General features: G+C 38.0%; 1 protein-coding gene across 5 annotated transcripts in view; it reads left to right on the top strand.

Moving 5' to 3' along the window:
• DYM (dymeclin) overlaps positions 1 to 23,365 on the top strand; it is a 416,736-nt gene that overhangs the window by 151,168 nt on the left and 242,203 nt on the right. For 3 of the 5 annotated variants that reach the window (XM_031934503.1, XM_026455155.1, XM_026455156.1), the window contains exon 9: positions 21,260 to 21,442. In XM_031934503.1, the coding sequence (XP_031790363.1) occupies positions 21,260 to 21,442 (183 nt within the window). The remainder of the gene's footprint in view (positions 1 to 21,259; positions 21,443 to 23,365) is intronic. The other 2 variants (XM_026455157.1, XM_031934504.1) reach the window with 1 other exon arrangement.

A 23,365-nucleotide genomic window follows, 5' to 3' on the forward strand; every position in this document is an offset into this window, starting at 1 on the left:
TTAAGGTGTCCTGTAAATTCTAGTAGTTTTCCCCCCCATGTATATGAAAACCAAATGCAATATCCCACAATTCATTTAGTAAATTACTACTAAGTTGGTATTAATCATAGTAGTAAAAATGAAAATGAAAGGTACATACTTTATGCCATTCATTTATATGAACATAGGAAAGCACTTGAACTTTTAGCCTGTCTGTGTGGTCCTTCAGAATTGGGCAATGGAACATCCTGTGGGAAGCACTGTCATGTGGCTGCCTCACAGCCTGCCCTCTCTTTTCAGCCTTACCTCACTGTACAGCTCCAGCCAAAGTACCACGTGCACCAGAGGGTCACACCTGACCAGCTTTGAATCATTCCGTACACTCAGATGCCTTCGTCCTTTCTACCTGCAGATCTGTCTCTCTCCAGCACACTCCAGGCCATAGGCAGCCTTCTTCTGGAAGCCCTCCTGGAGTTCCCTAGCAGACTTCGTCCTCTGTGTTCCAGGACTTGGTAAACCTTTCATTGTATGGTATTAGAATGACACTTCAGCTCGTCGTCGTCTTTAAAATGATGGGCACCTTAAATGTAGTGACAACAATTTATTCTTTGAGGAATTTGAACAGGCCTGCAAAGAGACTGTTTAGTGAATAGCTTGTTTAAGGAATGAACCATAAAGAAAGGGGCAAAATGCCTAAGAGAGATTGTCCCTTAGGAGAAATCAGGAAATGCAGATGCAATACCAAGATGAACAGATAGCAGAAGAGGCAACAAATCAAAACAAGCAAACACAAAAACCACAAAATTGCATTTTTTTGGACTAGTAACTATTTCCTTGTGGATATGGGGTTCTGTGGATGAGGATGAAGGAGTGGGAGAGAAGTCTGGAAAGATAATTTGGAGCTAGACTCACTGCAAACCACAAAATGCTATTCTCTAGAACAAATAGATTGAATTTAGGCCTGTTAAATACCAGGTGCTGAAGTTCTATTCTATGGCGGATTCTAAACTTGCTATTATTTTCAGCCAAGGTGAGGGGCCCCCTTTAAGGTTTTGGAGTAGGAGAGGCATGGCCTGGTGGTTGAGAGCATCAGTTTTAGAGTTGGAACAGCATGGATGCACATCTGTGTAGCATTCTGTTATGTCAGTAAGGGACTTAACTGCTTTGAGCTTTAATTCTTTATGGGTAAAATTGGGTGAATAAAAATGCTAGTGAGATTTTAATGTAGTAATTTTTGTGGATCATCATTAAATAGCAGAAGCTGCTGTTTTTCTTCCCCCTTACTTCTCTTCTTTCACTCGTTCCCCCAACCCCGCCTTCAACAGTTCCTTGAGCATGGTGGACTTTAAACTTTATGGATCATACATCCCATCAATATAACCTTTTAAAGCAGCACCCTGATTTAAGTGAATGGATTTAGAAATTATATAATGCATAGTTATATTAATTATGACATCTACAAATTGACATTTTTCCAAGGATAAGATTAAATAAAATTTTTAAGGCATTTAAAAATTGTGTTTTCACAATAAGAAAATCTTTTATATTGGAAAAACTATTAATGATCATCTGAGTAAGTTTTATAAAATGCTTTGCTAATCATGATGACTTAATGGTATCATTGTTTAACGTTGGAAGGAACAGTATCTAGAGCCATGTTCATTGTTAATAATGGTGGATGTAAATCTGTATCTCAGAGAGTCTTGGTAATGGATAGAAGAGCAGTCTTCTTCAGAGATCTGATTAATATTGTCTTTGTTCTTAGGTTGCAAAATGGCTAACAGAGCTTTTTTGTGTCATTGTCATTGACTTGTACTCAGATCATTAATGATTTCTTTTCATCTGGAATTTCTTTACACACAAATTTTAAAATAGTTTTATGATTCCATTATTTTTAAATTCAATTTTATGAGAATCAGTTTAGTTAAACCTAGGTGGTAGGATTATGCGCACTAAACCACCATGTGTCTCATTTTGCGAGAGAGAAGGAAGGAGAGGGTGCCTGTCACTCCTGTTGCATGGCAGGGCTGCACTCTTCTCTCAGAATACCTAGGGCACCACACATGACTGTGACTTCCTGACAGATGGACCAAGTGCAGGTGCCAGTGTCAGGCTGGATTGTGCATACTGCTGAAGCTTAGCTGCTGCATATTTCTGAGATGAAAAACAAAGCTCTAATATTTTCTTTCCTCACCTGCTTTGGAGACTACTAGTGTTAGTGTATGCCTATTAACTGCCTGTTGAAATGAATTGAATGCTTTGGGGATAGTTTTTCAATTTCATAAATACTTTCAGATCATTCCTGTCACTCCTGTTGCTTATTTCACATTTACTACATGTAACTTTCGATTTTGGATTACTGATGTCTTGGGAACCTTTTTGTTTGTTTGTTTTGAGATGGAGTCTTGCTCTGTTGCCCAGGCTGGAGTGCAAGCTGGATCTCGGCTCTCTGCAAGCTCCACCTCCTGGATTCACATAATTCTTCTGCCTCAGCCTCCTGAGTATCTGGGAGCCTCCCGAGTATCTGCGACCATAGGCGCCCACCACCACCCCTGGCTAATTTTTCGTATTTTTAATAGAGACGGGTTTCACTGTGTTAGCCGGGATGGTCTCAATCTCCTGACCTTGTGATCTGCCTGCCTCGGCCTCCCAGAGTGCTGGGATTACAGGTGTGAGCCACCATGCCCGGCCCGGGAACCTTCTTAATTCTTTTTGAGGAGTAAAGGCATACACATTTATTTAACATGTATACATGGGAGCCTCCATAATAAATATCCCATATTAGAATGAAGACCCCTTGATTCATTAATTTGAAATCTTCTTTTTCAAATACTTACATGTGTCCCTTTATTGCAAAGATTTTAGTTTTACAGTGCTTCCCGAACTCCCATCTTATTCCTCTCTTTAGGTTGATGACTTTGCTATTGCTAACTTTAAGGTTTGAGGCACTGTGCTCCATAACCCAGGCTTTCTTCTTGGTATTATCAATAAAATCAAAATAGAGTCTTGGGGAGAGACTCTTTCTATCTTTTCTTGAATATTACTTTCAACCAGGGAGTAGTAGTTACCCAAGGATTCTTTTACCTTTCGCCCATGATGATCTTGCACCGAACCAATCCTTAATTCCCAGAAAACTAATAGCCAGAGACCTATATGGAAAACATGACTTACTGGAGGTAGGAATATATCTATACAATGTACTTTATTACATCTGCTGTAATTTAGTTTATATTTACTCCTTCATAAGTAGAACTAAAGTTCACTTGAGTTTTTGCAATATAAGCAATTAGCGTAATATTTTCCTATGTAGAAACTTTGTTTTTTGGTTTTGTTTTTTTTGGAGATGGAGTCTTGCTGTATTGTCTGGGCTTGAGCGCAGTGGTACAGACATCAACTCAGTGTAATTTCTGCTTCCCAGGTTCAAGCAGTTCTTCCGTCTCAGCCTCCCAAGTAGCTGGGACTACAGGCACGCACCACCATGCCTGGCTAATTTTTAGTGTTTTAGCAGAGACAAGGTTTCACTGTGTTGCCCAGGCTGATCTCAAACTCCTGAGCTCAGGCAACCTGCCCACCTCAGCCTCCCAGAGTGCTAGGATTACAGGAGTGAGCCACGGCATCTGGCCTACTATGTAGCAACTTTTATTTGTAGTTTCCAAATTCATTCTTTTTGGTTACTATATTGTTAATGTTAAGAAGTTTATTCTTTATGAGTATATCAAAATATATATAGTAGATTGTTTCTGATAAAGTCTCATACATAATTCAGACTTCAATCTAGATTTTTATATGGAGAAAGAATTTCTTTTTTTTTTTGAGACGGAGTCTCGCTCTGTCGCCCAGGCTGGAGCGCAGTGGCCGGATCTCAGCTCACTGCAAGCCCCGCCTCCCGGGTTTGCGCCATTCTCCTGCCTCAGCCTCCGGAGTAGCTGGGACTACAGACGCCCACCACCTCGCCTGGCTAGTTTTTTTGTATTTTTTAGTAGAGACGGGGTTTCACCGTGTTAGCCAGGATGGTCTCGATCTCCTGACCTCGTGATCCGCCCGTCTCGGCCTCCCAAAGTGCTGGGATTACAGGCTTGAGCCACCGCGCCCGGCCTGGAGAAAGAATTTCATATGAATATATAATATATAGAGAGCATGATATAAAATGTATACATTTTATATGTATACATTATTTATATAAAATGTATACATTTTATATGTATACATTATTTATATAAAATGTATACATTTTATATGTATACATTATTTATATAAAATGTATACATTTTATGTATACATACATATTCATATATACATATATGTATATAAAATATATAAAATATGTTTATATGTATGTATCTATTTATGTTTATATATAAATATATATTTATATATTGAGCATGATATATAAAGTACATATTTTATGTATTTTATATAAATATAAATATATATTTAATATACATATATTTGTATAATATATACATTATATTGTATTATATTATATAAGTATATTTATATAATATATAAATATGTGTATATTAAATATGTAAACATATGTATATATTATATACATATGTAATAAACATATATTTATATATACATTTTACATATAAATATATACTTTATATATCATGCTCAATATATAAATATATAATATATATTTTATATGTATATTCATATGAAATTCTTTCTCCATATAAAAATTAAGATTGAAGCCGGAATTATGTATGAGATTTTATCAGAAACAGTCTACAATATATATCTTGATACACTCAAAAGCATAAAGAATAAACTTCTTAACTTTAACAATATAGTAACCAAAAAGAATGAATTTGGAAATTACAAATTTTATATATAAAATATATATTTTATATGTATATAAAATGTAGATTTTTTTTTTTTTTCTTGAGATGGAGTCTCAGTCTGTCGTCCAGGCAGTGGCACAATCTCAGCTCACTGCAAGTTCCACCTCCCAGGTTTACACCGTTCCCCTGCCTCAACCTCCCGAGTTGCTAGGACTACAGGTGCCCACCACCACACCCAGCTAATTTTTCATATTTTCAGTAGAGACGGGGTTTCACCATGTTAGCCAGGATGGTGTTGATCTCCTGACCTCGTGATCCACCCACCTCAGCCTCCCAAAGTGCTGGGATTACAGGCATGAGCCACCGCGCCTGGATCATAGGAATATTTTTACATAAAATGTAAAAAATCAATCTGTAAAAATGCAAAATTTTAAAAATTCTCATTGTTTTCCTATTTAATGTAATACGAAAGATTGTGCTAGATCCTAGGAGTACAAAGGAATCAAACCATGGTGAAGGAGGGAAGGCCCTCTCTCAGGGAACCCACAGTTTAGCAGGAAAGATGGATATGCATGCCAGGGCTGTGTAGTAGTGGAGGGTGGACAGGGTGTTGCAAGGTTAAAGTCTGTATATCGCAGAGGAACTGTTTTAGGAACAGGTCTTGTTTTATTTGAAGAAGGAGTCTCTGGTGGTGGTATACACTGTCAGATGCTTAGAGACTTGTCTGTTTTCCTAAAGGGTAATATTTCCAAAACTTCAGCCACATCATGCCACTGCCATGATTTTCTCTTATATGAGTACAACTTGAATTCCAGTTTACTTAGTTCACTTTAGAATAACTTACTTTTTCAAAATTGTAAGCTTATTATTTACTTTATTCTTTTACTATGTGGTAAAGTCCTTGACCCTTTTGAGATTGATATGCTAGTTATATGTATGTCTAATATACATAACTATTAAAGGTTTTTTTTTTTTTTTTTTTTTGAAGTTTTCCTCTGCTTACACCATCATCATTGATCCACGTACCGTTTTGGGAAACACTGCTTTAGGGAATGACAACGGGACATATGGAACAAAGTTTCTGGGAACCAGACATGGACTTGTTTAAAGGAAGGGTTGTCTGTCCCTCCAAGCTGGTAGCACCCTTTCCTGTTTCATGGATCATAGTTAATTTGTTTATTGTTTTTGCATATATGGGTGAGATAGGATTTATCTCTGAGGGCACAAGGCTTTTACATTTATTTTGTTTCCTTTTATGCTTTGCATTTTAAAATATTACCTGGCTCATCTAAGTTTCTCATATATGTTTATTGTAGGGATATGTGAACCAGGAGTTTTACTGAGACAGCTGAATTCTGGTACCTTTCAGGGTTGTTCATTTTTGAAGACAGGTAAACAGGAATCAATCTTCATAATTACTTAAATATTTCAGTGGACTTTTTCAACTTTTCGGAAACAGTTCCGTTTTCTATTCTTCAAGGAATTAAACTTTTAAAAAACTTCCATATGGCATATATTATGACAGATTATAAGTCAGAGAGATTCTGACAGAATTTTTTTTTTTTTTTTTTTTTGGAGACGGAGTTTTGCACTTGTCACCCAGGTGGAATTCAATGGTGCAGTCTCAGCTTACTGCAACCTTTGCCTCCCAGGTTCAAGCAGTTCTCCTGTCTCACCCTCCTGAGTAGCTGGGATTACAGGCGCTTACCACCAGGCCTGGCTAATTTTTGTATTTTTTAGTAGAGACGGGGTTTCACCATGTTGGCCAGGCTGGTCCTGAACTCCTGACCTCAGGTGATCCACCTGCCTTGGCCTCCCAAGGTGCTGGGATTACAAGCATGAACCACCGTGCCCAGCCGCTTCTGACAAATTTGAAACTACAAAGGTGGATAAAATGTTTTACTGTGCTATGAATTTTAAAAAACATTTTTCCTTTGTTCCCCCTGTGTTTTTTTTTTTTCTTTCTTGAGATGGTCAAAGCATTCCTTTTGGGAGACAGGATGGGTTAGTAATATCGTGTTGTTTTGTGTTAGCAAAATTGAGTTTGACTCAAAACTGTTTTAGGAACTAGCAGTCACCAGATATTTCAAGAGTGCTTTAAGTGTAAACACATGTAAAAAGGTGAAACTATTAGTGACCCTTTTTTCCCCCTTCCTAGCATTATAACATGATTGGCTGTCATTCAAGGTTGTGTATGTTACTGTTTTACATTCATTTTTAGGCTGGCAAAAATAGGTGTCGGAGACTGTGTTTTCTTAATATATATGTTGATTACATAGAAGAAGTGATACTTGAGGATTATGCCCTTTAGTAAAGATGCAACAGCAAATATGATTTTTTTTCTGATTACACCAACACTTTTTCTTTTAGGAAACATTGTTGTTCTAAGGCTGTTCTATTAATTTTTTTCTGTTTAAATTTTATTGTTTCTTTTGCTGTATGTTCATTTTAGAAATCAAAGTATTTTGATGAGGAAAAAAATCACCCACCATATAAACATAAGCACTGTGAGCATGCTGTATACCCGTCATCATTATTATTGTCGTCACTCTACACAGAGGGATACATACTGTGCTTTTCTTTTCCTTAATGGTAAACTTTTTAAGTGTAACTTACAGAAAAGTGCATAATTATCATGTGGCTCAAGTAATTATTATAAAGTGAATGTGTTCAGTCAGGTGAAATAATTCCAGCACTCCAGAACCTTCTCTCCAACACTCTCACAAACAAATGGAAAAACATTCCATGCTCATGGATAGAAAGAATCAATATTGTGAAAATGGCCATACTGCCCAAAGTAATTTATAGATTCTATGCCATCCCCATCAAGCTACCATTGACTTTCTTTACAGAATTAGAGAAACCTACTTTAAATTTCATATGGAACCAAAAAAGAGCCTGTATAGCCAAGACAATCCTAAGCAAAAAGAACAAAGTTGGAGGCATCACGCTACCTGACTTCAAACTATACTATAAGACTACAGTAACCAAAACACCATGGTACTGGTACCAAGACAGATATATAGACCAATGGAACAGAACAGAGGCCTCAGAAATAACACCACGTATCTACAACCATCTGATCTTTGACAAACCTGACACAAACAAGCAATGGGGAAAGGATTCCCTATTTAATCAGTGGTGTTGGGAAAACTGGCTAGCCATATGCAGAAAACTGAAACTGGACCCCTTCCTTAGACTTTATACAAAAATTAACTCAAGATGGATTAAAGACTTAAACGTAAGTTCTAAAATCATAAAAACCCTAGAAGAAAACCTGGGCAGTACCATTCAGGACATAGGCATGGACAAAGACTCCATGACTAAAACACCAAAAGCGATGACAACAAAAGCCAAAATTGACAAATAGGGTCTAATTACACTAAAGAGCTTCTGCACAGCAAAAGAAACTGTCATCAAAGTAAACAGGCAACCTACAGAATGGGAGAAAATTTTTGCAATCTGTCTGTCTGACAGAGGGCTAATATCCAGAATCTACAAGAACTTAAACAAATTTTCAAGAAAAAAAGCAAACAACCCCATCAAAAAGTGGGTGAAGGATATGAACAGACACTTCTCAAAAGAAGATATTTACGCAGCCAACAAACATATGAAAGCTCATCATCACTGGTTATTAGAGAAATGCAAATCAAAACCACAGTGAGATACCATCTCATGCCAGTTAGAATGGTGATCGTTAAAAAGTCAGGAAACAACAGATGCTGGAGTGAATATGGAGAAATAGGAACATTTTTATATTGTTGATGGGAGTGTAATTTAGTTCAGCCATTGTGGAAGACAGTGTGGTGATTCCCCAAGGATCTAGAACCAGAAGTACCATTTGACCGAGCAATCCCATTACTGGGCATATACCCAAAGGATTATAAATCATTCTACTATAAACACACATGCACACGTATGTTTATTGCAGCACTATTCACATAGAAAAGACTTGGAACCCACACAAATGCCCATCAGTGATAGACTGGATAAACATACACACCATGGAATACTATGCAGCCAAAAAAAGGATGAGTTCATGTCCTTTGCAGGGTCATGGAGGAAGCTGGAAACCATCATTCTCAGCAGATTAACACAGGAACAGAAAACCAAACACCGCATGATCTCACTCATAAGTGGGAGCTGAACAATGAGAACACATGGACACACGCGGGCCTGTCATGGGGTGGGGTCTAGGGGAGGGATAGCATGAGGAGAAATACCTAATGTAGATGATGGGTTGATGGGTGACCTGCATGTTCTGTACATGTATCCCAGAACCTAAAGTATAGTAATAAGACAAAACACTTGTCAATACCAGATTTATTCTTTTAGTTAATTTTAGTGTTTAGTATTTTTTAGTTTTAGTTAGATGGATTTTAAGAGTTCGTTTGGAAGACCCAAGGGATACAATTAAGGAACTTTGGGAACCATCCTAAATTTGGTTTTTGGAACACAAGGAAATATATTGTAACTTTCCTTATTTTTCTGGTGGAGAGGTTTTTTTTTGTTTGTTTTTGTTTTTTTTTTTTTCCAACAGGAAAATGGAATTCCACTAAGATTCTTGGGTCATAGATCAGAGACCAGCAAAGAGAAATGAACTTTTGAAAGAATCTTTATCCAGTATTATAGGCCAGTTTAAACTGTAATGTGGGCAGTGACCGGCTGCTTCATCTCTCCCTGCAGTACTGTTTACCAGAAAAAGGAAGGAAGGCTGTGTGTGTGTGTGTGTGTGTGTGTGTGTGTGTCTGTGTTAGTGGATTCAGGGAAAGATGGAGAAGCTTCCCAATAAAATGTTCGTTTATCTGAAATTAGAAGCAGCTTCTCAGCTCTCTTGGAAAATCTTGAGGAAAGGAGAGTGAATCTGTGTTTTGTATCACAATTTTGTGATACAGAATTTTTTGAATCAGAATTTTGTATGTGCAATTTGTTCAGTAGTAGTCAACTCATTTCCACTAGCAATGAAGATGAGCAGCTCTGAAGAGGATCCAAAAAACACTTCTATTTGACCTTGGGGAACGTGTTGTGATTATTTTTGTTGCAGATTGAACTTTGTAATTGTGTTTCTCATTGCTCTGAATCCTGGAACACAAAGTGATGGATATTGGAGCTGACTGTCATGGAGCATACTCTGAGTGGAAGAAAATGGCTTTAAATGTTTTAAAATGATACAAATAACACAAATCAATCTCAAAGCAAATAATTAATACTTGGCTACTGGCTGTACCTTCTTAATAATTTTGATTTTCTTATTAAATGTCTCAAGTTCTTCAACTATGTCATGAGGATTGTTTTGAATAAATTTAAATTTTGGTATATAATTACCAATTATTGACAATTTTAATTCAGATTTTCCTTATGAAAAGGAAGGAGTACATTATTTAACAGAAACTTTCCTGTGTTCCTCAGTAATCTTAAAATCCTTCCTGTATTAAAAAACAAAACAAGAAAACCTCTTCTTGCTGATCCTCAAGTTTGCTTATACCTATACCGAAAATTTATACCAGATGTGCAATTTGAGGTTCCCGGTATGCTCGTCTTTGGGGACCTCGAAATTTGGGGATGAGGACTATTTCCTGCCTTCCCCCATAACAGTTCCTTAAAAGTTAGTAGTAAATCAATTTCAGTAATCATTAAAAAAGCTTGATATTTGTAGGCTCACAATTATGTAAGAAATTACATATTGTTATGCTATTTATAAGGTACTTTATTTTGTGTGCTCAATAAAAAGTACAAAATATTAGAAATGAACAGATGTTCACACTGAACTATTTACAATGTAAAGTAGAAATAAAAAGTATCTGCCTGTGTTAGTTCAAGAGAAACAAAACGTATCAGTTTCTTATTTTGTTATACATTGTTTATAATTTATTTACAGAAACACTTAATTCATTTAATAAGAATTTTTGTAAAAGGACACCTGCCAATTAGAATAAATAATAAAAATATGTATATGCAAAGATTAAAGTTAAATATCACATCCATTGCCATGGTCCTCGATATAATCAGAGCTAACATGTTGATGATTTTTCCCTCCAAAATTATCAGGAGTTTTTCTGTTTTGTTGTTAAAGTAAAAATTACCGGGCTGTATCCCTAGTTCCAAAGTATTTCCGTCACATTTTTGGGGGAGTTGGTGACCAGGGATTTTCCTCCTTCCCTTCCTTATTATTTTTAATTGCTTGTTATGCTTGAATACGTCTATGTTGTAGAAGAGTCAAGCAATAGAGTAATATTACACTGAACAAAGTCTGAGACTCTTCTCAAGCCACCTTCACTCCCACTCTGCTCCATGACGAATGACCACTGTCTACAGTGGATCCTGCCAGTGACCTGTAGATGGACCTACATACATAGATATGTGTATTTGCAAGTTCTTAAAACAAATGGAGCATGCATATATATACATATATATTTATATATATGTAGTTTGTGAATGGCGTTTTTCACTTAGTGATTTCTGATGAAGTTTTCCCATATTCCACATACTAATGGGATCTATATAGTTCTGTTATTTTAATTTTATTCTTTTACATTTATTTTTAAAGAAATAAATATATTATTACTGGGGGAAAATTAAACTATACAAGTAAAACAAAAGTCTTCCTTGAATTCCATGCAATCCCACTTCATCCTCTAGAGATAATCTCTGTTTCCAGTGTGATGTATACTTTGTCCTTCTTGTTTTTTAAAAATATGTTTATATATGCATGTACGTATGGATACATATATGGTTTGGTAAGTGATTTTTAAAATTGTTACATTGGTTTTTCTGCAACTTGTTTTTTTCACTTAACGGTATTTCCTTGTTGGTACATAGACATCTACATATTTATATTGTATTCCATGGCATAGTTTAACCATAGCTCATGTTACCATTGTTACTGGGGAGCATTTGTATGTTATTTACATTATTGGACCATTATAAACAATATTAAAGCAAACATTCCTATACATGCTCTTTTGTGTGCCTATTCAAGTATTCCCTGGTATAGAAAAAAAAAAAAAAAAGAATTGCTGGTTTCATGAGTATGTGCATTTTATTTTCAATGAAAACTGCCAAATATGCTTTAAAAAGCCCTCTACCACTTGGATCTCTTAGTGTTGGTAATTTTCTATACCTTTACTGATACGACTGAGTATCAGTCTTTTAAAAATTTTCTGAGTATCAGTCTTTTAAAAATTTTCTAGTCTCATGGGTCATCTCATCATTATATTTTTAAAAATTATTTTTATTGTTTGTACTTTCATTGCCCATTTTAAAAATATACATATATTTGAGATAGGGGCTTATTCTGTTGCCCAGATTGGAGTTCAGTGGCACAGTCACAGCTTACTGTAGCCTCAACCTCCTGGGCTCAGCTGATCCTCCTGCCTCAGCCTTGTGAATAGCTGGGACTACAGGCATGCACCACCATGCCCAGCTATTTCTTTTTTAATTATTATTATTTCTAGAGACAAGGTCTCACTGTGTTGCTCAGGCTGGTCTTCAGCTCCTGGGCTCAAGTCCTCCTGCCTCAGCTTTCTTTGTTGCCCATTTTAATTTTAGATTACTTTGCTTTTTTTTTTTTTTACTGATTTGTAGATTTTTTTAAAAAATCCTTTTGTTATACATGTTACAAATGTTTTCATCTTCATATGTCACTTGTCTTTGTGATGTATTTTATCATGTAAAAGTATTTAATTTTTAAATGGTCAAATGAGTTTTCTTCATGTATTCTTGAATGTTGTTTCTTGCATAAGAAAAGGGCTTCCCTGATTCAAGGTTTATACACATATTTCTATAATTGAATACCAAGAAAATTTTATTGTCCCAAGAACACTTAACAGAATTTTATCCTTTTCTTACTGATCTGGCACACTACCTTTATCATAATCTTAATGATCAAATACACGTAGCTCTGTTCTGACCTAATTTCTCTTCTGTTGGCCTATTTTTCTCCTCTGCTGCTAAATCACACTTTTACATGACTGTAGCTTTATACAAATTTTACTATGTGAATGGATGTATACTTCCCCAGGTCAGTCTCAGAATTGTTTTCTTATGTATTTTTTTCATGTAGAAATGTTTTATTTACACTCTATTGCAAAATATCACATAAAGTCTTGTTGGTATTTTGATGGTTTTTATACTGAATTTTAGATTTACTGAGAGACATTTGACTTTTTTTTTTGAGACAGAGTCTCACTCTGTCGCCCAGGCTGGAGTGCAGTGGCATGATCTCAGCTCACTGCAGCCTCCGCCTCCTAGGTTCAAGAGACTCTTCCACCTCAGCCTCCCAAGTAGCTGGGAGTACAGGCGTGTACCACCACACCTGACTAATTTTTGTATTTTTAGTAGAGATGAGGTTTCACCATGTTGTCCATGCTGGTCTCGAACTCCTGACTTCAGTTGATCCATCTGCCTTAGCCTCCCAAAGTGCTGAGATTACAGGCATAAGCCACTACACTTGGCCTAAATTTGACATTTTATAGTATTGACACTTTTTGTCCAGAAACATGTTATGCCTTTACATTAATTCAGATCTCATATGGTCTTCAAATTCTATGGTCGTCAGCCTGAAGGTCTTCTCTATTTTAGGTTTATTCCTGAATATTTTATTGGATTTGTTGCTATTTTGATTGGAAGTAAATATATTTTCTAATTATTTATTGATTGTGTATCAAGCTTTTGATTTTTATTGTTGTTGATATGGACCATATAGCCATAGTACTGCACCAAAATCTTCTATTAGTTCTAATAGTGTGTCAGTAATGGAGTATCAGGTGATTGTCTTTTATATTCTAGAGCAGGTAACTCTGTCCAATAGAAATATAATAGAAGTCACATATGTAATTTTAAATTTTCTAGTGGTCATGTTCAAACAGTAAAAAGAAACAGGTGAAAGTTATTTTAATACTTTAACTCAGTGTATCTAAAATGTTATTTCAACATGTACTTAGCATAAAATATTAGTGAGATAATTTCCATTCTTTTTCTGGCTATTAAGTCTTCAAAATTTCATGTATATTTTATACTTATAACACAATGTGATTTGAGCTGCAGTAGTCTCACTTTAAATGCTCAGTAACCACAAGTGGCTAGTGGCCACTGTACTAGACAGTGCTTTTTTTTTGGGGGGGGGGGGGGGACAAAGTTTTGCTCTTGTTGCCCAGGCTGGAGTGCAATGGCGCAATCTCGGCTCACCGCAAACTCCGCCTCCCGGATTCAAGCAATTCTCCTGCCTCAGCCTCCCGAATAGCTGGGATTACAGGGGCACGTCATCACGCCCGGCTAATTTTTTTGTATTTTTACTAGAGACGGAGTTTCTCCATGTTGGTCAGGCCTCCCAAACTTTTGGGATTACCGGTGGCGCCCAGCCTGGACTGTGCATTTCTAAGTGGACCAGAATATTGCTTGCAAATAATGAAATTTTTTCTCTAAAATTATTTTGGTCTTTTTTTCTTTTGCCTTAATGTTTTTGCTTGGGCATCACTAGTACCATGCTGATGTTGATGATATTAATGCGAATACTTACAATGTTTGACCACTATGAATTTCTGGCTAGAGATTTCCGTCCCTTTCTGGTTTGTAAGAATTTTTCTTTAAATCAGAAACCAATTTTAAGTTTAAAAAATATATATATATTTAAATATATTTATGAAAATGTGGAAACTCTTGAGTGACCATATTTTTTATCTTAAAAAATAGAAATAATACTTTTAAAATGGTGAACAATTCTTGTATTTTAGAAACAAAGCCTCTCGATCATAATGCATTTATTATTATTATTATTATTTTGAAATGGAGTCTCGCTCTGTTGCCCAGGCTGGAGTGCAGTGGCATGATCTCAGCTCACTGCAACCTCTGCCTCCCAGGTTCAAGCTATTCTTTTGCCTCAGCCTCCCGAGTAGCTGGGACTACAGGCACCTGCTATCACTCCCAACTAATTTTTGTATTTTTAGTAGAGATTGGGTTTCACCATATTGGCCAAGCTGGTCTTGATGTCCTGACCTCTTGGTCCACCCGCCACGGCCTCTCAAAGTGCTGGGATTGTAGGTGTGAGCCAGTGCGCCCGGCTTGCACTAATTTTTTTTTTTTTTTTTTTTAGCAAATTTCTCTACTAAATTTCATCTGCTTTTTAAAAAAATTTAGGTTACCTAATCATAAAAATCTCTATTTCTCTATTATTATTATTATTTTTATTATACTTTAAGTTCTATGGTACATGTGCATAACGTTCAGGTTTGTTACATATGTATACTTGTGCCATGTTGGTGTGCTGCACCCATCAACTCGTCAGCATCCATCAACTCATCATTTACATCAGGTGTAACTCCCAATGCAATCCCTCCCCCCTCCCCCCTCCCCATGATAGGCCCCAGAGTATGATGTTCCCCTTCCCGAGTCCAAGTGATCTCATTGTTCAGTTCCCACCTATGAGTGAGAACATGTGGTGTTTGGTTTTCTGTTCTTGCGATAGTTTGCTGAGAATAATGGTTTCCAGCTGCATCCATGTCCCTACAGAGGACACAAACTCATCCTTTTTTATGGCTGCATAGTATTCCATGGTGTATATGTGCCACATTTTCTTAATCCAGTCTGTCACTGATGGACATTTGGGTTGATTCCAAGTCTTTGCTATTGTGAATAGTGCCGCAATAAACATACATGTGCATGTGTCTTTATAGCAGCATGATTTATAATCCTTTGGGTATATACCCAGTAATGGGATGGCTGGGTCATATGGTACTTCTAGTTCTAGATCCTTGAGGAATCGCCATACTGTTTTCCATAATGGTTAAACTAGTTTACAATCCCACCAACAGTGTAAAAGTGTTCCTGTTTCTCCACATCCTCTCCAGCACCTGTTGTTTCCTGACTTTTTAATGATTGCCATTCTAACTGGTGTGAGATGGTATCTCATTGTGGTTTTGATTTGCATTTCTCTGATGGCCAGTGATGATGAGCATTTTTTCATGTGTCTGTTGGCTGTATGAATGTCTTCTTTTGAGAAATATCCTTTGCCCTTTGTTCATATCCTTTCCCCACTTTTTGATGGGGTTGTTTTTTTCTTCTAAACTTGTTTGAGTTCTTTGTAGGTTCTGGATATTAGCCCTTTGTCAGATGAGTAGATTGCAAAAATTTTCTCCTGTTCTGTGGGTTACCTGTTCACTCTGATGGTAGTTTCTTTTGCTGTGCAGAAGCTCTTTAGTTTAATTAGATCCCGTTTGTCAATTTTGGCTTTTGTTGCTGTTGCTTTTGGTGTTTTAGACATGAAGTCCTTGCCCATGCCTATGTCCTGAATGGTATTACCTAGGTTTTCTTCTACGGTTTTTATGGTATTAGGTCTAACATTTAAGTCTCTAATCCATCTTGAATTAATTTTCATATGAAGAGTAAGGAAAGGATCCAGTTTCAGCTTTCTACTTATGGCTAGCCAATTTTCCCAGCACCATTTATTAAATAGGGAATCCTTTCCCCATTTCTTGTTTTTGTCAGGTTTGTCAAAGATCATATGGCTGTAGATGTGTGGTATTATTTCTGAGGACTCTGTTCTGTTCCATTGGTCTATATCTCTGTTTTGGTACCAGTACCATGCTGTTTTGGTTACTGTAGCCTTGTAGTATAGTTTGAAGTCAGGTAGCGTGACGCCTCCAGCTTTATTCTTTTGACTTAGGATTGTCTTGGCAATGCGGGCTCTTTTTTGGTTCCATATGAACTTTAAAGCAGTTTTTTCTAATTCTGTGAAGAAACTCATTGGTAGCTTGATGGGGATGGCTTTGAATCTATAAATTACCTTGGGCAGTATGGTCATTTTCACGATATTGATTCTTCCTATCCATGAGCATGGTATGTTCTTCCATTTGTTTGTGTCCTCTTTGATTTCACTGAGCAGTGGTTTGTAGTTCTCCTTGAAGAGGTCCTTTACATCCCTTGTAAGTTGGATTCCTAGGTATTTTATTCTCTTTGAAGCAGTTGTGAATGGAAGTTCATTCATGATTTGGCTCTCTGTTTGTCTGTTACTGGTGTATAAGAATGCTTGTGATTTTTGTACATTAATTTTGTATCCTGTGACTTTGCTGAAGTTGTTTATCAGCTTAAGGAGATTTTGGGCTGAAACAATGGGGTTTTCTAAGTATACAATCATGTCATCTGCAAATAGGGACAATCTGACTACTTCTTTTCCTAACTAAATACCCTTGATTTCTTTCTCCTGCCTGATTGCCCTAGCCAAAACTTCCAACACTGTGTTGAATAGGAGTGGTGAGAGAGGGCATCCCTATCTTGTGCCAGTTTACAAAGGGAATGCTTCCAGTTTTTGCCTGTTCATTATGATATTGGCTGTGGGTTTGTCATAAATAGCTCTTATTATTTTGAGATACGTTCCATCAATACCGAATTTATTGAGCGTTTTTAGCATGAAGGGCTGTTGAATTTTGTCAAAGGCCTTTTCTGCATCTATTGAGATAATCATGTGGTTTTCGTCTTTGGTTCTGTTTATATGCTGGTTTACGTTTATTGATTTGCGTATGTTGAACCAGCCTTGCATCCCAGGGATGAAGCCCACTTGATCATGGTGGATAAGTTTTTTGATGTGCTGCTGAATCCGGTTTGCCAGTATTTTATTGAGGATTTTTGCATCGCTGTTCATCAGAGATATTGGTCTAAAATTCTCTTTTTTTGTTGTGTCTCTGCCAGGCTTTGGTATCAGGATGATGTTGGCCTCATAAAATGAGTTAGGGAGGATTCCCTCTTTTTCTATTGATTGGAATAGTTTCAGAAGGAGTGGTACCAGCTCCTCCTTGTACCTCTGGTAGAATTCAGCTGTGAATCCATCTGGTGCTGGACTTTTTTTGGTTGGTAGGCTATTAATTATTGACTCAATTTCAGAGCCTGCTTTTGGTCTATTCAGGGATTCAGCTTCTTCCTGGTTTAGTCTTGGAAGAGTGTAAGTGTCCAGGAAATTATCCATTTCTTCTAGATTTTCTAGTTGATTTGCGTAGAGGTGTTTATAGTATTCTCTGATGGTAGTTTGTATTTCTGTGGGGTCGGTGGTGATATCCCCTTTATCATTTTTTATTGCGTCTATTTGATTCTTCTGTCTTTTCTTCTTTATTAGTCTTGCTAGCGGTCTGTCAATTTTGTTGATCTTTTCAAAAAACCAACTCCTGGATTCATGGATTTTTTGGAGGGTTTTTTGTGTCTCTATCTCCTTCAGTTCTGCTCTGATCTTAGTTATTTCTTGCCTTCTGCTAGCTTTTGAATGTGTTTGCTCTTGCTTCTCTAGTTCTTTTAATTGTAATGTTAGAGTGTCAACTTTAGATCTTTCCAGCTTTCTCTTGTGGGCATTTAGTGCTATAAATTTCCCTCTACACACTGCTTTAAATGTGTCCCAGAGATTCTGGTATGTTGTATCTTTGTTCTCATTGGTTTCAAAGAACATCTTTATTTCTGCCTTCATTTCATTATGTACCCACTAGTCATTCAGGAGCAGGTTGTTCAGTTTCCATGTAGTTGAGTGGTTTAGTTTGAGTTTCTTAGTCCTGAGTTCTAGTTTGATTACACTGTGGTCTGAGAGACAGTTTGTTATAATGTCCGTTTTTTTACATTTGCTGAGGAGTGCTTTACTTCCAATTATGTGGTCAATTTTGGAATAAGTGTGATGTGGTGCTGAGAAGAATGTATATTCTGTTGATTTGGGGTGGAGAGTTCTGTAGATGTCTATTAGGTCTGCTTGGTGCAGAGATGAGTTCAATTCCTGGATATCCTTGTTAACTTTCTGTCTCGTTGATCTGTCTAATGTTGACAGTGGGGTGTTGAAGTCTCCCATTGTTATTGTACTCTTCCTGTTGAGTTGATCCCTTTACCATTATGTAATGACCTTCTTTGTCTCTTTTGATCTTTGATGGTTTAAAGTCTGTTTTATCAGAGACTAGTACTGCAACCCCTGCTTTTTTTTTTGTTCTCCATTTGCTTGGTAGATCTTCCTCCATCCCTTTATTTTGAGCCTATGTGTGTCTCTGCATGTGAGATCGGGTTCCTGAATACAGCAAACTGATGGGTCTTGACTCTTTATCCAGTTTGCCAGTCTGTGTCTTTTAATTGGACCATTTAGTCCATTTACATTTAAGGTTAATATTGTTATGTGTGAACTTGATCCTGTCATTATGATATTAACTGGTTATTTTGCTCGTTAGTTGATGCAGTTTCTTCCTAGCCTCGATGGTCTTTACATTTTGGCATGTTTTTGCAATGGCTGGTACCTGTTGTTCCTTTCCATGTTTAGTGCTTCCTTCAAGGTCTCTTGTAAGGCAGGCCTGGTGGTGACAAAATCTCTAAGCATTTGCTTATCTGTAAAGGATTTTATTTCTCCTTCACTTCTGAAACTTAGTTTGGCTGGATATGAAATTCTGGGTTGAAAATTCTTTTCTTTAAGAATATTGAATATTGGCCCCCAGTCTGTTCTGGCTTGGAGCGTTTCTGCGGAGAGATCTGCTGTTAGTCTGATGGGCCTCCCTTTGTGTGTAACCCGACCTTTCTCTCTGGCTGCTCTTAACATTTTTTCCTTCATTTCAACTTTGGTGAACCTGACAATTATGTGTCTTGGAGTTGCTCTTCTCGAGGAGTATCTTTGTGGCGTTCTCTGTATTTCCTGAATTTGAATGTTGGTCTGCCTTACTAGGTTGGGGAAGTTCTCCTGGATGATATCCTGAAGAGTGTTTTCCAACTTGGTTCCATTTTCCCCTTCACTTTCAGGCATCCCAATCAGACGTAGATTTGGTCTTTTTACGTAATCCCATACTTGTTGAAGGCTTTGTTCATTTCTTTTTCTTCTTTTTTTCTTTAGGTTTCTCTTCTCGCTTCATTTCATTCATTTGATCCTCAATCGCTGATACTCTTTCTTCCAGTTGATCGAGTCGGTTACTGAAGCTTGTGCATTTGTCACATATTTCTCGTGTCATGGTTTTCATCTCTGTCAGTTCGTTTATGGCCTTCTCTGCATTAATTATTCTAGTTATCAATTCTTCCACTCTTTTTTCAAGATTTTTAGTTTCTTTGCACTGGGAACGTAATTCCTCCTTTAGCTCTGAGAAGTTTGATGGACTGAAGCCTTCTTCTCTCATCTTGTCAAAGTCATTCTCCGTCCAGCTTTGATCCGTTGCTGGCGATGAGCTGCGTTCCTTTGGAGGGGGAGATGCGCTCTTATTTTTTGAATTTCCAGCTTTTCTGCCCTGCTTTTTTTCCATCTTTGTGGTTTTATCTGCCTCTGGTGTTTGATGATGGTGACGTACTGATGGGGTTTTCGTGTGGGTGTCCGTCCTGTTTGTTAGTTTTCCTTCTAACAGTCAGGACCCTCAGCTGTAGGTCTGTTGGAGATTGCTTGAGGTCCACTCCAGACCCTGTTTGCCTGGGTATCAGCAGCAGAGGCTGCAGAAGATAGAATATTGCTGAACAGCGAGTGTATCTGTCTGATTCTTGCTGGAAGCTTCCTCTCAGGGGTGTACTCTACCGTTTGAGGTGTGGGGTGTCGGTCTGCCCCTAGTGGGGGATGTCTCCCAGTTAGGCTACTCAGGGGTCAGGGACCCACTTGAGCAGGTAGTCTGTCCGTTCTCAGATCTCAACCTCTGTGTTGGGAGATCCACTGCTCTCTTCCAAGCTGTCAGACAGAGTCGTTTGCGTCTGCAGAGGTTTCTGCTGCGTTTTTTTTGTTGTTGTTATTTTGTTGTGCCCTGTCCCCAGAGGTGGAGTCTACAGAGACAGACAGGCAGGCCTCCTTGGGCTGCTGTGGGCTCCACCCAGTTCGAGTTTCCAGGAGGCTTCGTTTACCTACTTAAGCCTCAGCAATGGCGGGCGCCCCTCCCCCTGCCTTGCCTAGATCGAAGACTGCTGTGCTAGCAATGAGGGAGGCTCTGTGGGCGTGGGACCCTCCCGGCCAGGTGTGGCATATAATCTCCTGGTGTGCCCGTTTGCTAAGACCCTTGGTAAAGTGCGGTATTGGGGTGGGAGTTACCCGATTTTCCAGGTGTTGTGTGTCTCAGTTCCCCTGGCTAGGAAAAGGGATTCCCTTCCCCCTCGCCCTTCCCAGGTGAGGGGATGCGTCACCCTACTTCAGCTCTCACTGGTCGGGCTGCAGCAGCTGAACAGCACCAATTGTCTGGCACTCCCTAGTGAGATGAACCCAGTACCTCAGTTGAAAATGCAGAAATCACCGGTCTGCTGTGTCTTCTGTGTCGCTGGCGCTGGGAACTGGAGACTGGAACTGTTCCTATTTGGCCATCTTGCCCCGCCCCCCTCTATTTTGTTTCAAATACAGTCAATCTTTTTCCAGTTTTTATAGCAATGAGGATTTTCTGGCCTTGTGAAATGTATAGACATGATTCTTGTTCTACACTTTGGAACTGCTCATTACCATGTTGTATTATATTGTATTATATTACATAGAATACTGTACAGAAATACATTCATCTCATTGGTGGTGGCACATCCTAACAGGGTGTTTTCCTCCCCAGCAGGACTCTGGACTGTCTTCACGCTAGGTGGTGTGGGCAGCAAAGCTACTGCCTCTCCAGAACTTTCTTCCCCTCTGGCCAACCAGAGTCTCCTGCTTCTGCTGGTGTTGGCCAATCTGACAGATGCCTCAGATGCGCCAAACCCCTACAGACAAGCCATTATGTCCTTCAAGAACACACAAGGTTTGTGGTATTTTTTCTCTAATATTCTTTGTAATGGGGAGAGTATTGCTTATTCTATATTGTTTATTGTCTTGTAGTTTTGGAGATGAGTGTCCATTTGTATGTTTTCATATTGGTTAAACATGAGAAAAACCTTAGCTTTTCCTGTCAATATTATCAGGAAGGTCAAGCAAATCTGAGAACAGGGCTGTGATCCTTTATATCTGTTTAAATTCATATTTCTTTCAGGGATAACCAAACCAGCATGTGTTTAATTTGGGTCAGTCTGTACTACCTGTTAGGGGTAGGAATTAACCTGGAAAACCCAAATGCTAGGTTGTTTTAAGTTTTCAGTTAAAGTCTGTGTTCTAGTTAGAGTTTTATAAAACTAAAAATTAGGTCTCAAAAAAAAAAATTAGAGCACAAATCAGAAAACCTTTTTCTGTAGGGATTAGTGGCTTTGTGGAGCCACATGTTCTCTCCTGCAGTCTCTTAGCCTTGCCATTGTTGCATCAAAGCAGCCGTAGGTACTATGTAAACAGGTTAGATGGCTGTGCTCCAGTAAATCTTTACTTCCAAACAAGGGGTGGGCTGCCCATGAGCTGTGTAACTTGGTATTAATAACTCCTAAAGTAAAAGGTGAGCATATCGCTTCATGTTGAACCAGCATCTCTTCTCAAAAGGTTACATTCTAAAAGCAGGATTCCTGTAGTACAGTCAAGTGCTGCTCAGTGGCAGGGCTGTGTTCCATTAGGCAATGTTTTCGCTGCGTGACTATCATAGTGTGCTTAGACAAACCTAGATGGCGTAGCTGCTACACAACTAGTCTCTGTGGTGTATCCTGTTACTCCTAGCCAACAAACCTGTTCAACATGATGATGTACTGAATACTGTAGTCAGTTGTAACACAGTGGTATTTGTGTATCTAGGCAATCTAAACCTAGAAAAGGTACAGTAAAAATGTGGTATAATCACATGGGATCACGTCAAGTATGTGGTTTATTATTGACTGAAACGTTATTATGCAGCGCATAACCTGATTCTCAAGACATTTCTAACACCAGTGTGATGAAGATGGGTGGGAAGTACAGTGATTGGATGGGAGCATTTGTAAGCCTTCTGATGCCCTGTGCCATGTTTCTTCCGGGTTATTCTGATACACATTTCTTATAGACGTGGCTAGATGTGTCCATTCATCGTGCCTCTGCCAATTCTGGTATTATTTGCGGCGTGTCCATTTGTGCTGCTCTAACAAAATACCTGAGACTCAATAACCTATAAAGAACAGAAATTTATTTCTCACAGTTCTGAAGCCTGGGAAGTGAATCTAAGATCCAGGCACTGGCAGGTTTGGTGTCTGGTAAGGGCTCAGTCTCTGCTTCCAAGATGGATCCTTCTAACTGTGTCTTCACATGGCAGAAGGGAGTCAAGGGCTAAAAGGGCTGAATGCTATGTGGGCCCTCTTTTATAAAGGCCTTCATCCTGCTGATGAGAGAGGGGCCCGTAGGACCTAATCATACTGTAAAGGCCCTACCTCTCAACTTTATTTCATTGGAGATTAAATTTCAACATGAATTTTGGAGAGAACATAAACTATAACACATTATAATAGGGAAGTAATAACAATTTTATGAATTAAAAAATGAAAACTCGTGTATCTATTAGTATTTTTCTGTTCCCATTACTTACTCTTCTTGGTGACAGTATGGCTTAATGGTTAAGAAAGCAAGTTTCAGAGTCAAGCATACCTGGCTTCACACCATACCTCTGTCACTTCAGAGTGTGAGACCTTTGACAGTTTGCTTAATCTCAATTAGCTTCAAAAGCTTTGCCTATAAAATAGAGAAAATATCACCTAATAGTATTTGTATAAAGACCAAGCAAGGTAAGTCTTTAAAATGATTAGCCCAGATTTTGCAACAAAGCAGGTATTCAGTATATGGT

The sequence above is a fragment of the Piliocolobus tephrosceles genome, chromosome 18 (assembly GCF_002776525.5).
Source record: "Piliocolobus tephrosceles isolate RC106 chromosome 18, ASM277652v3, whole genome shotgun sequence".
In the NCBI taxonomy this organism is placed as follows: domain Eukaryota; kingdom Metazoa; phylum Chordata; class Mammalia; order Primates; family Cercopithecidae; genus Piliocolobus; species Piliocolobus tephrosceles.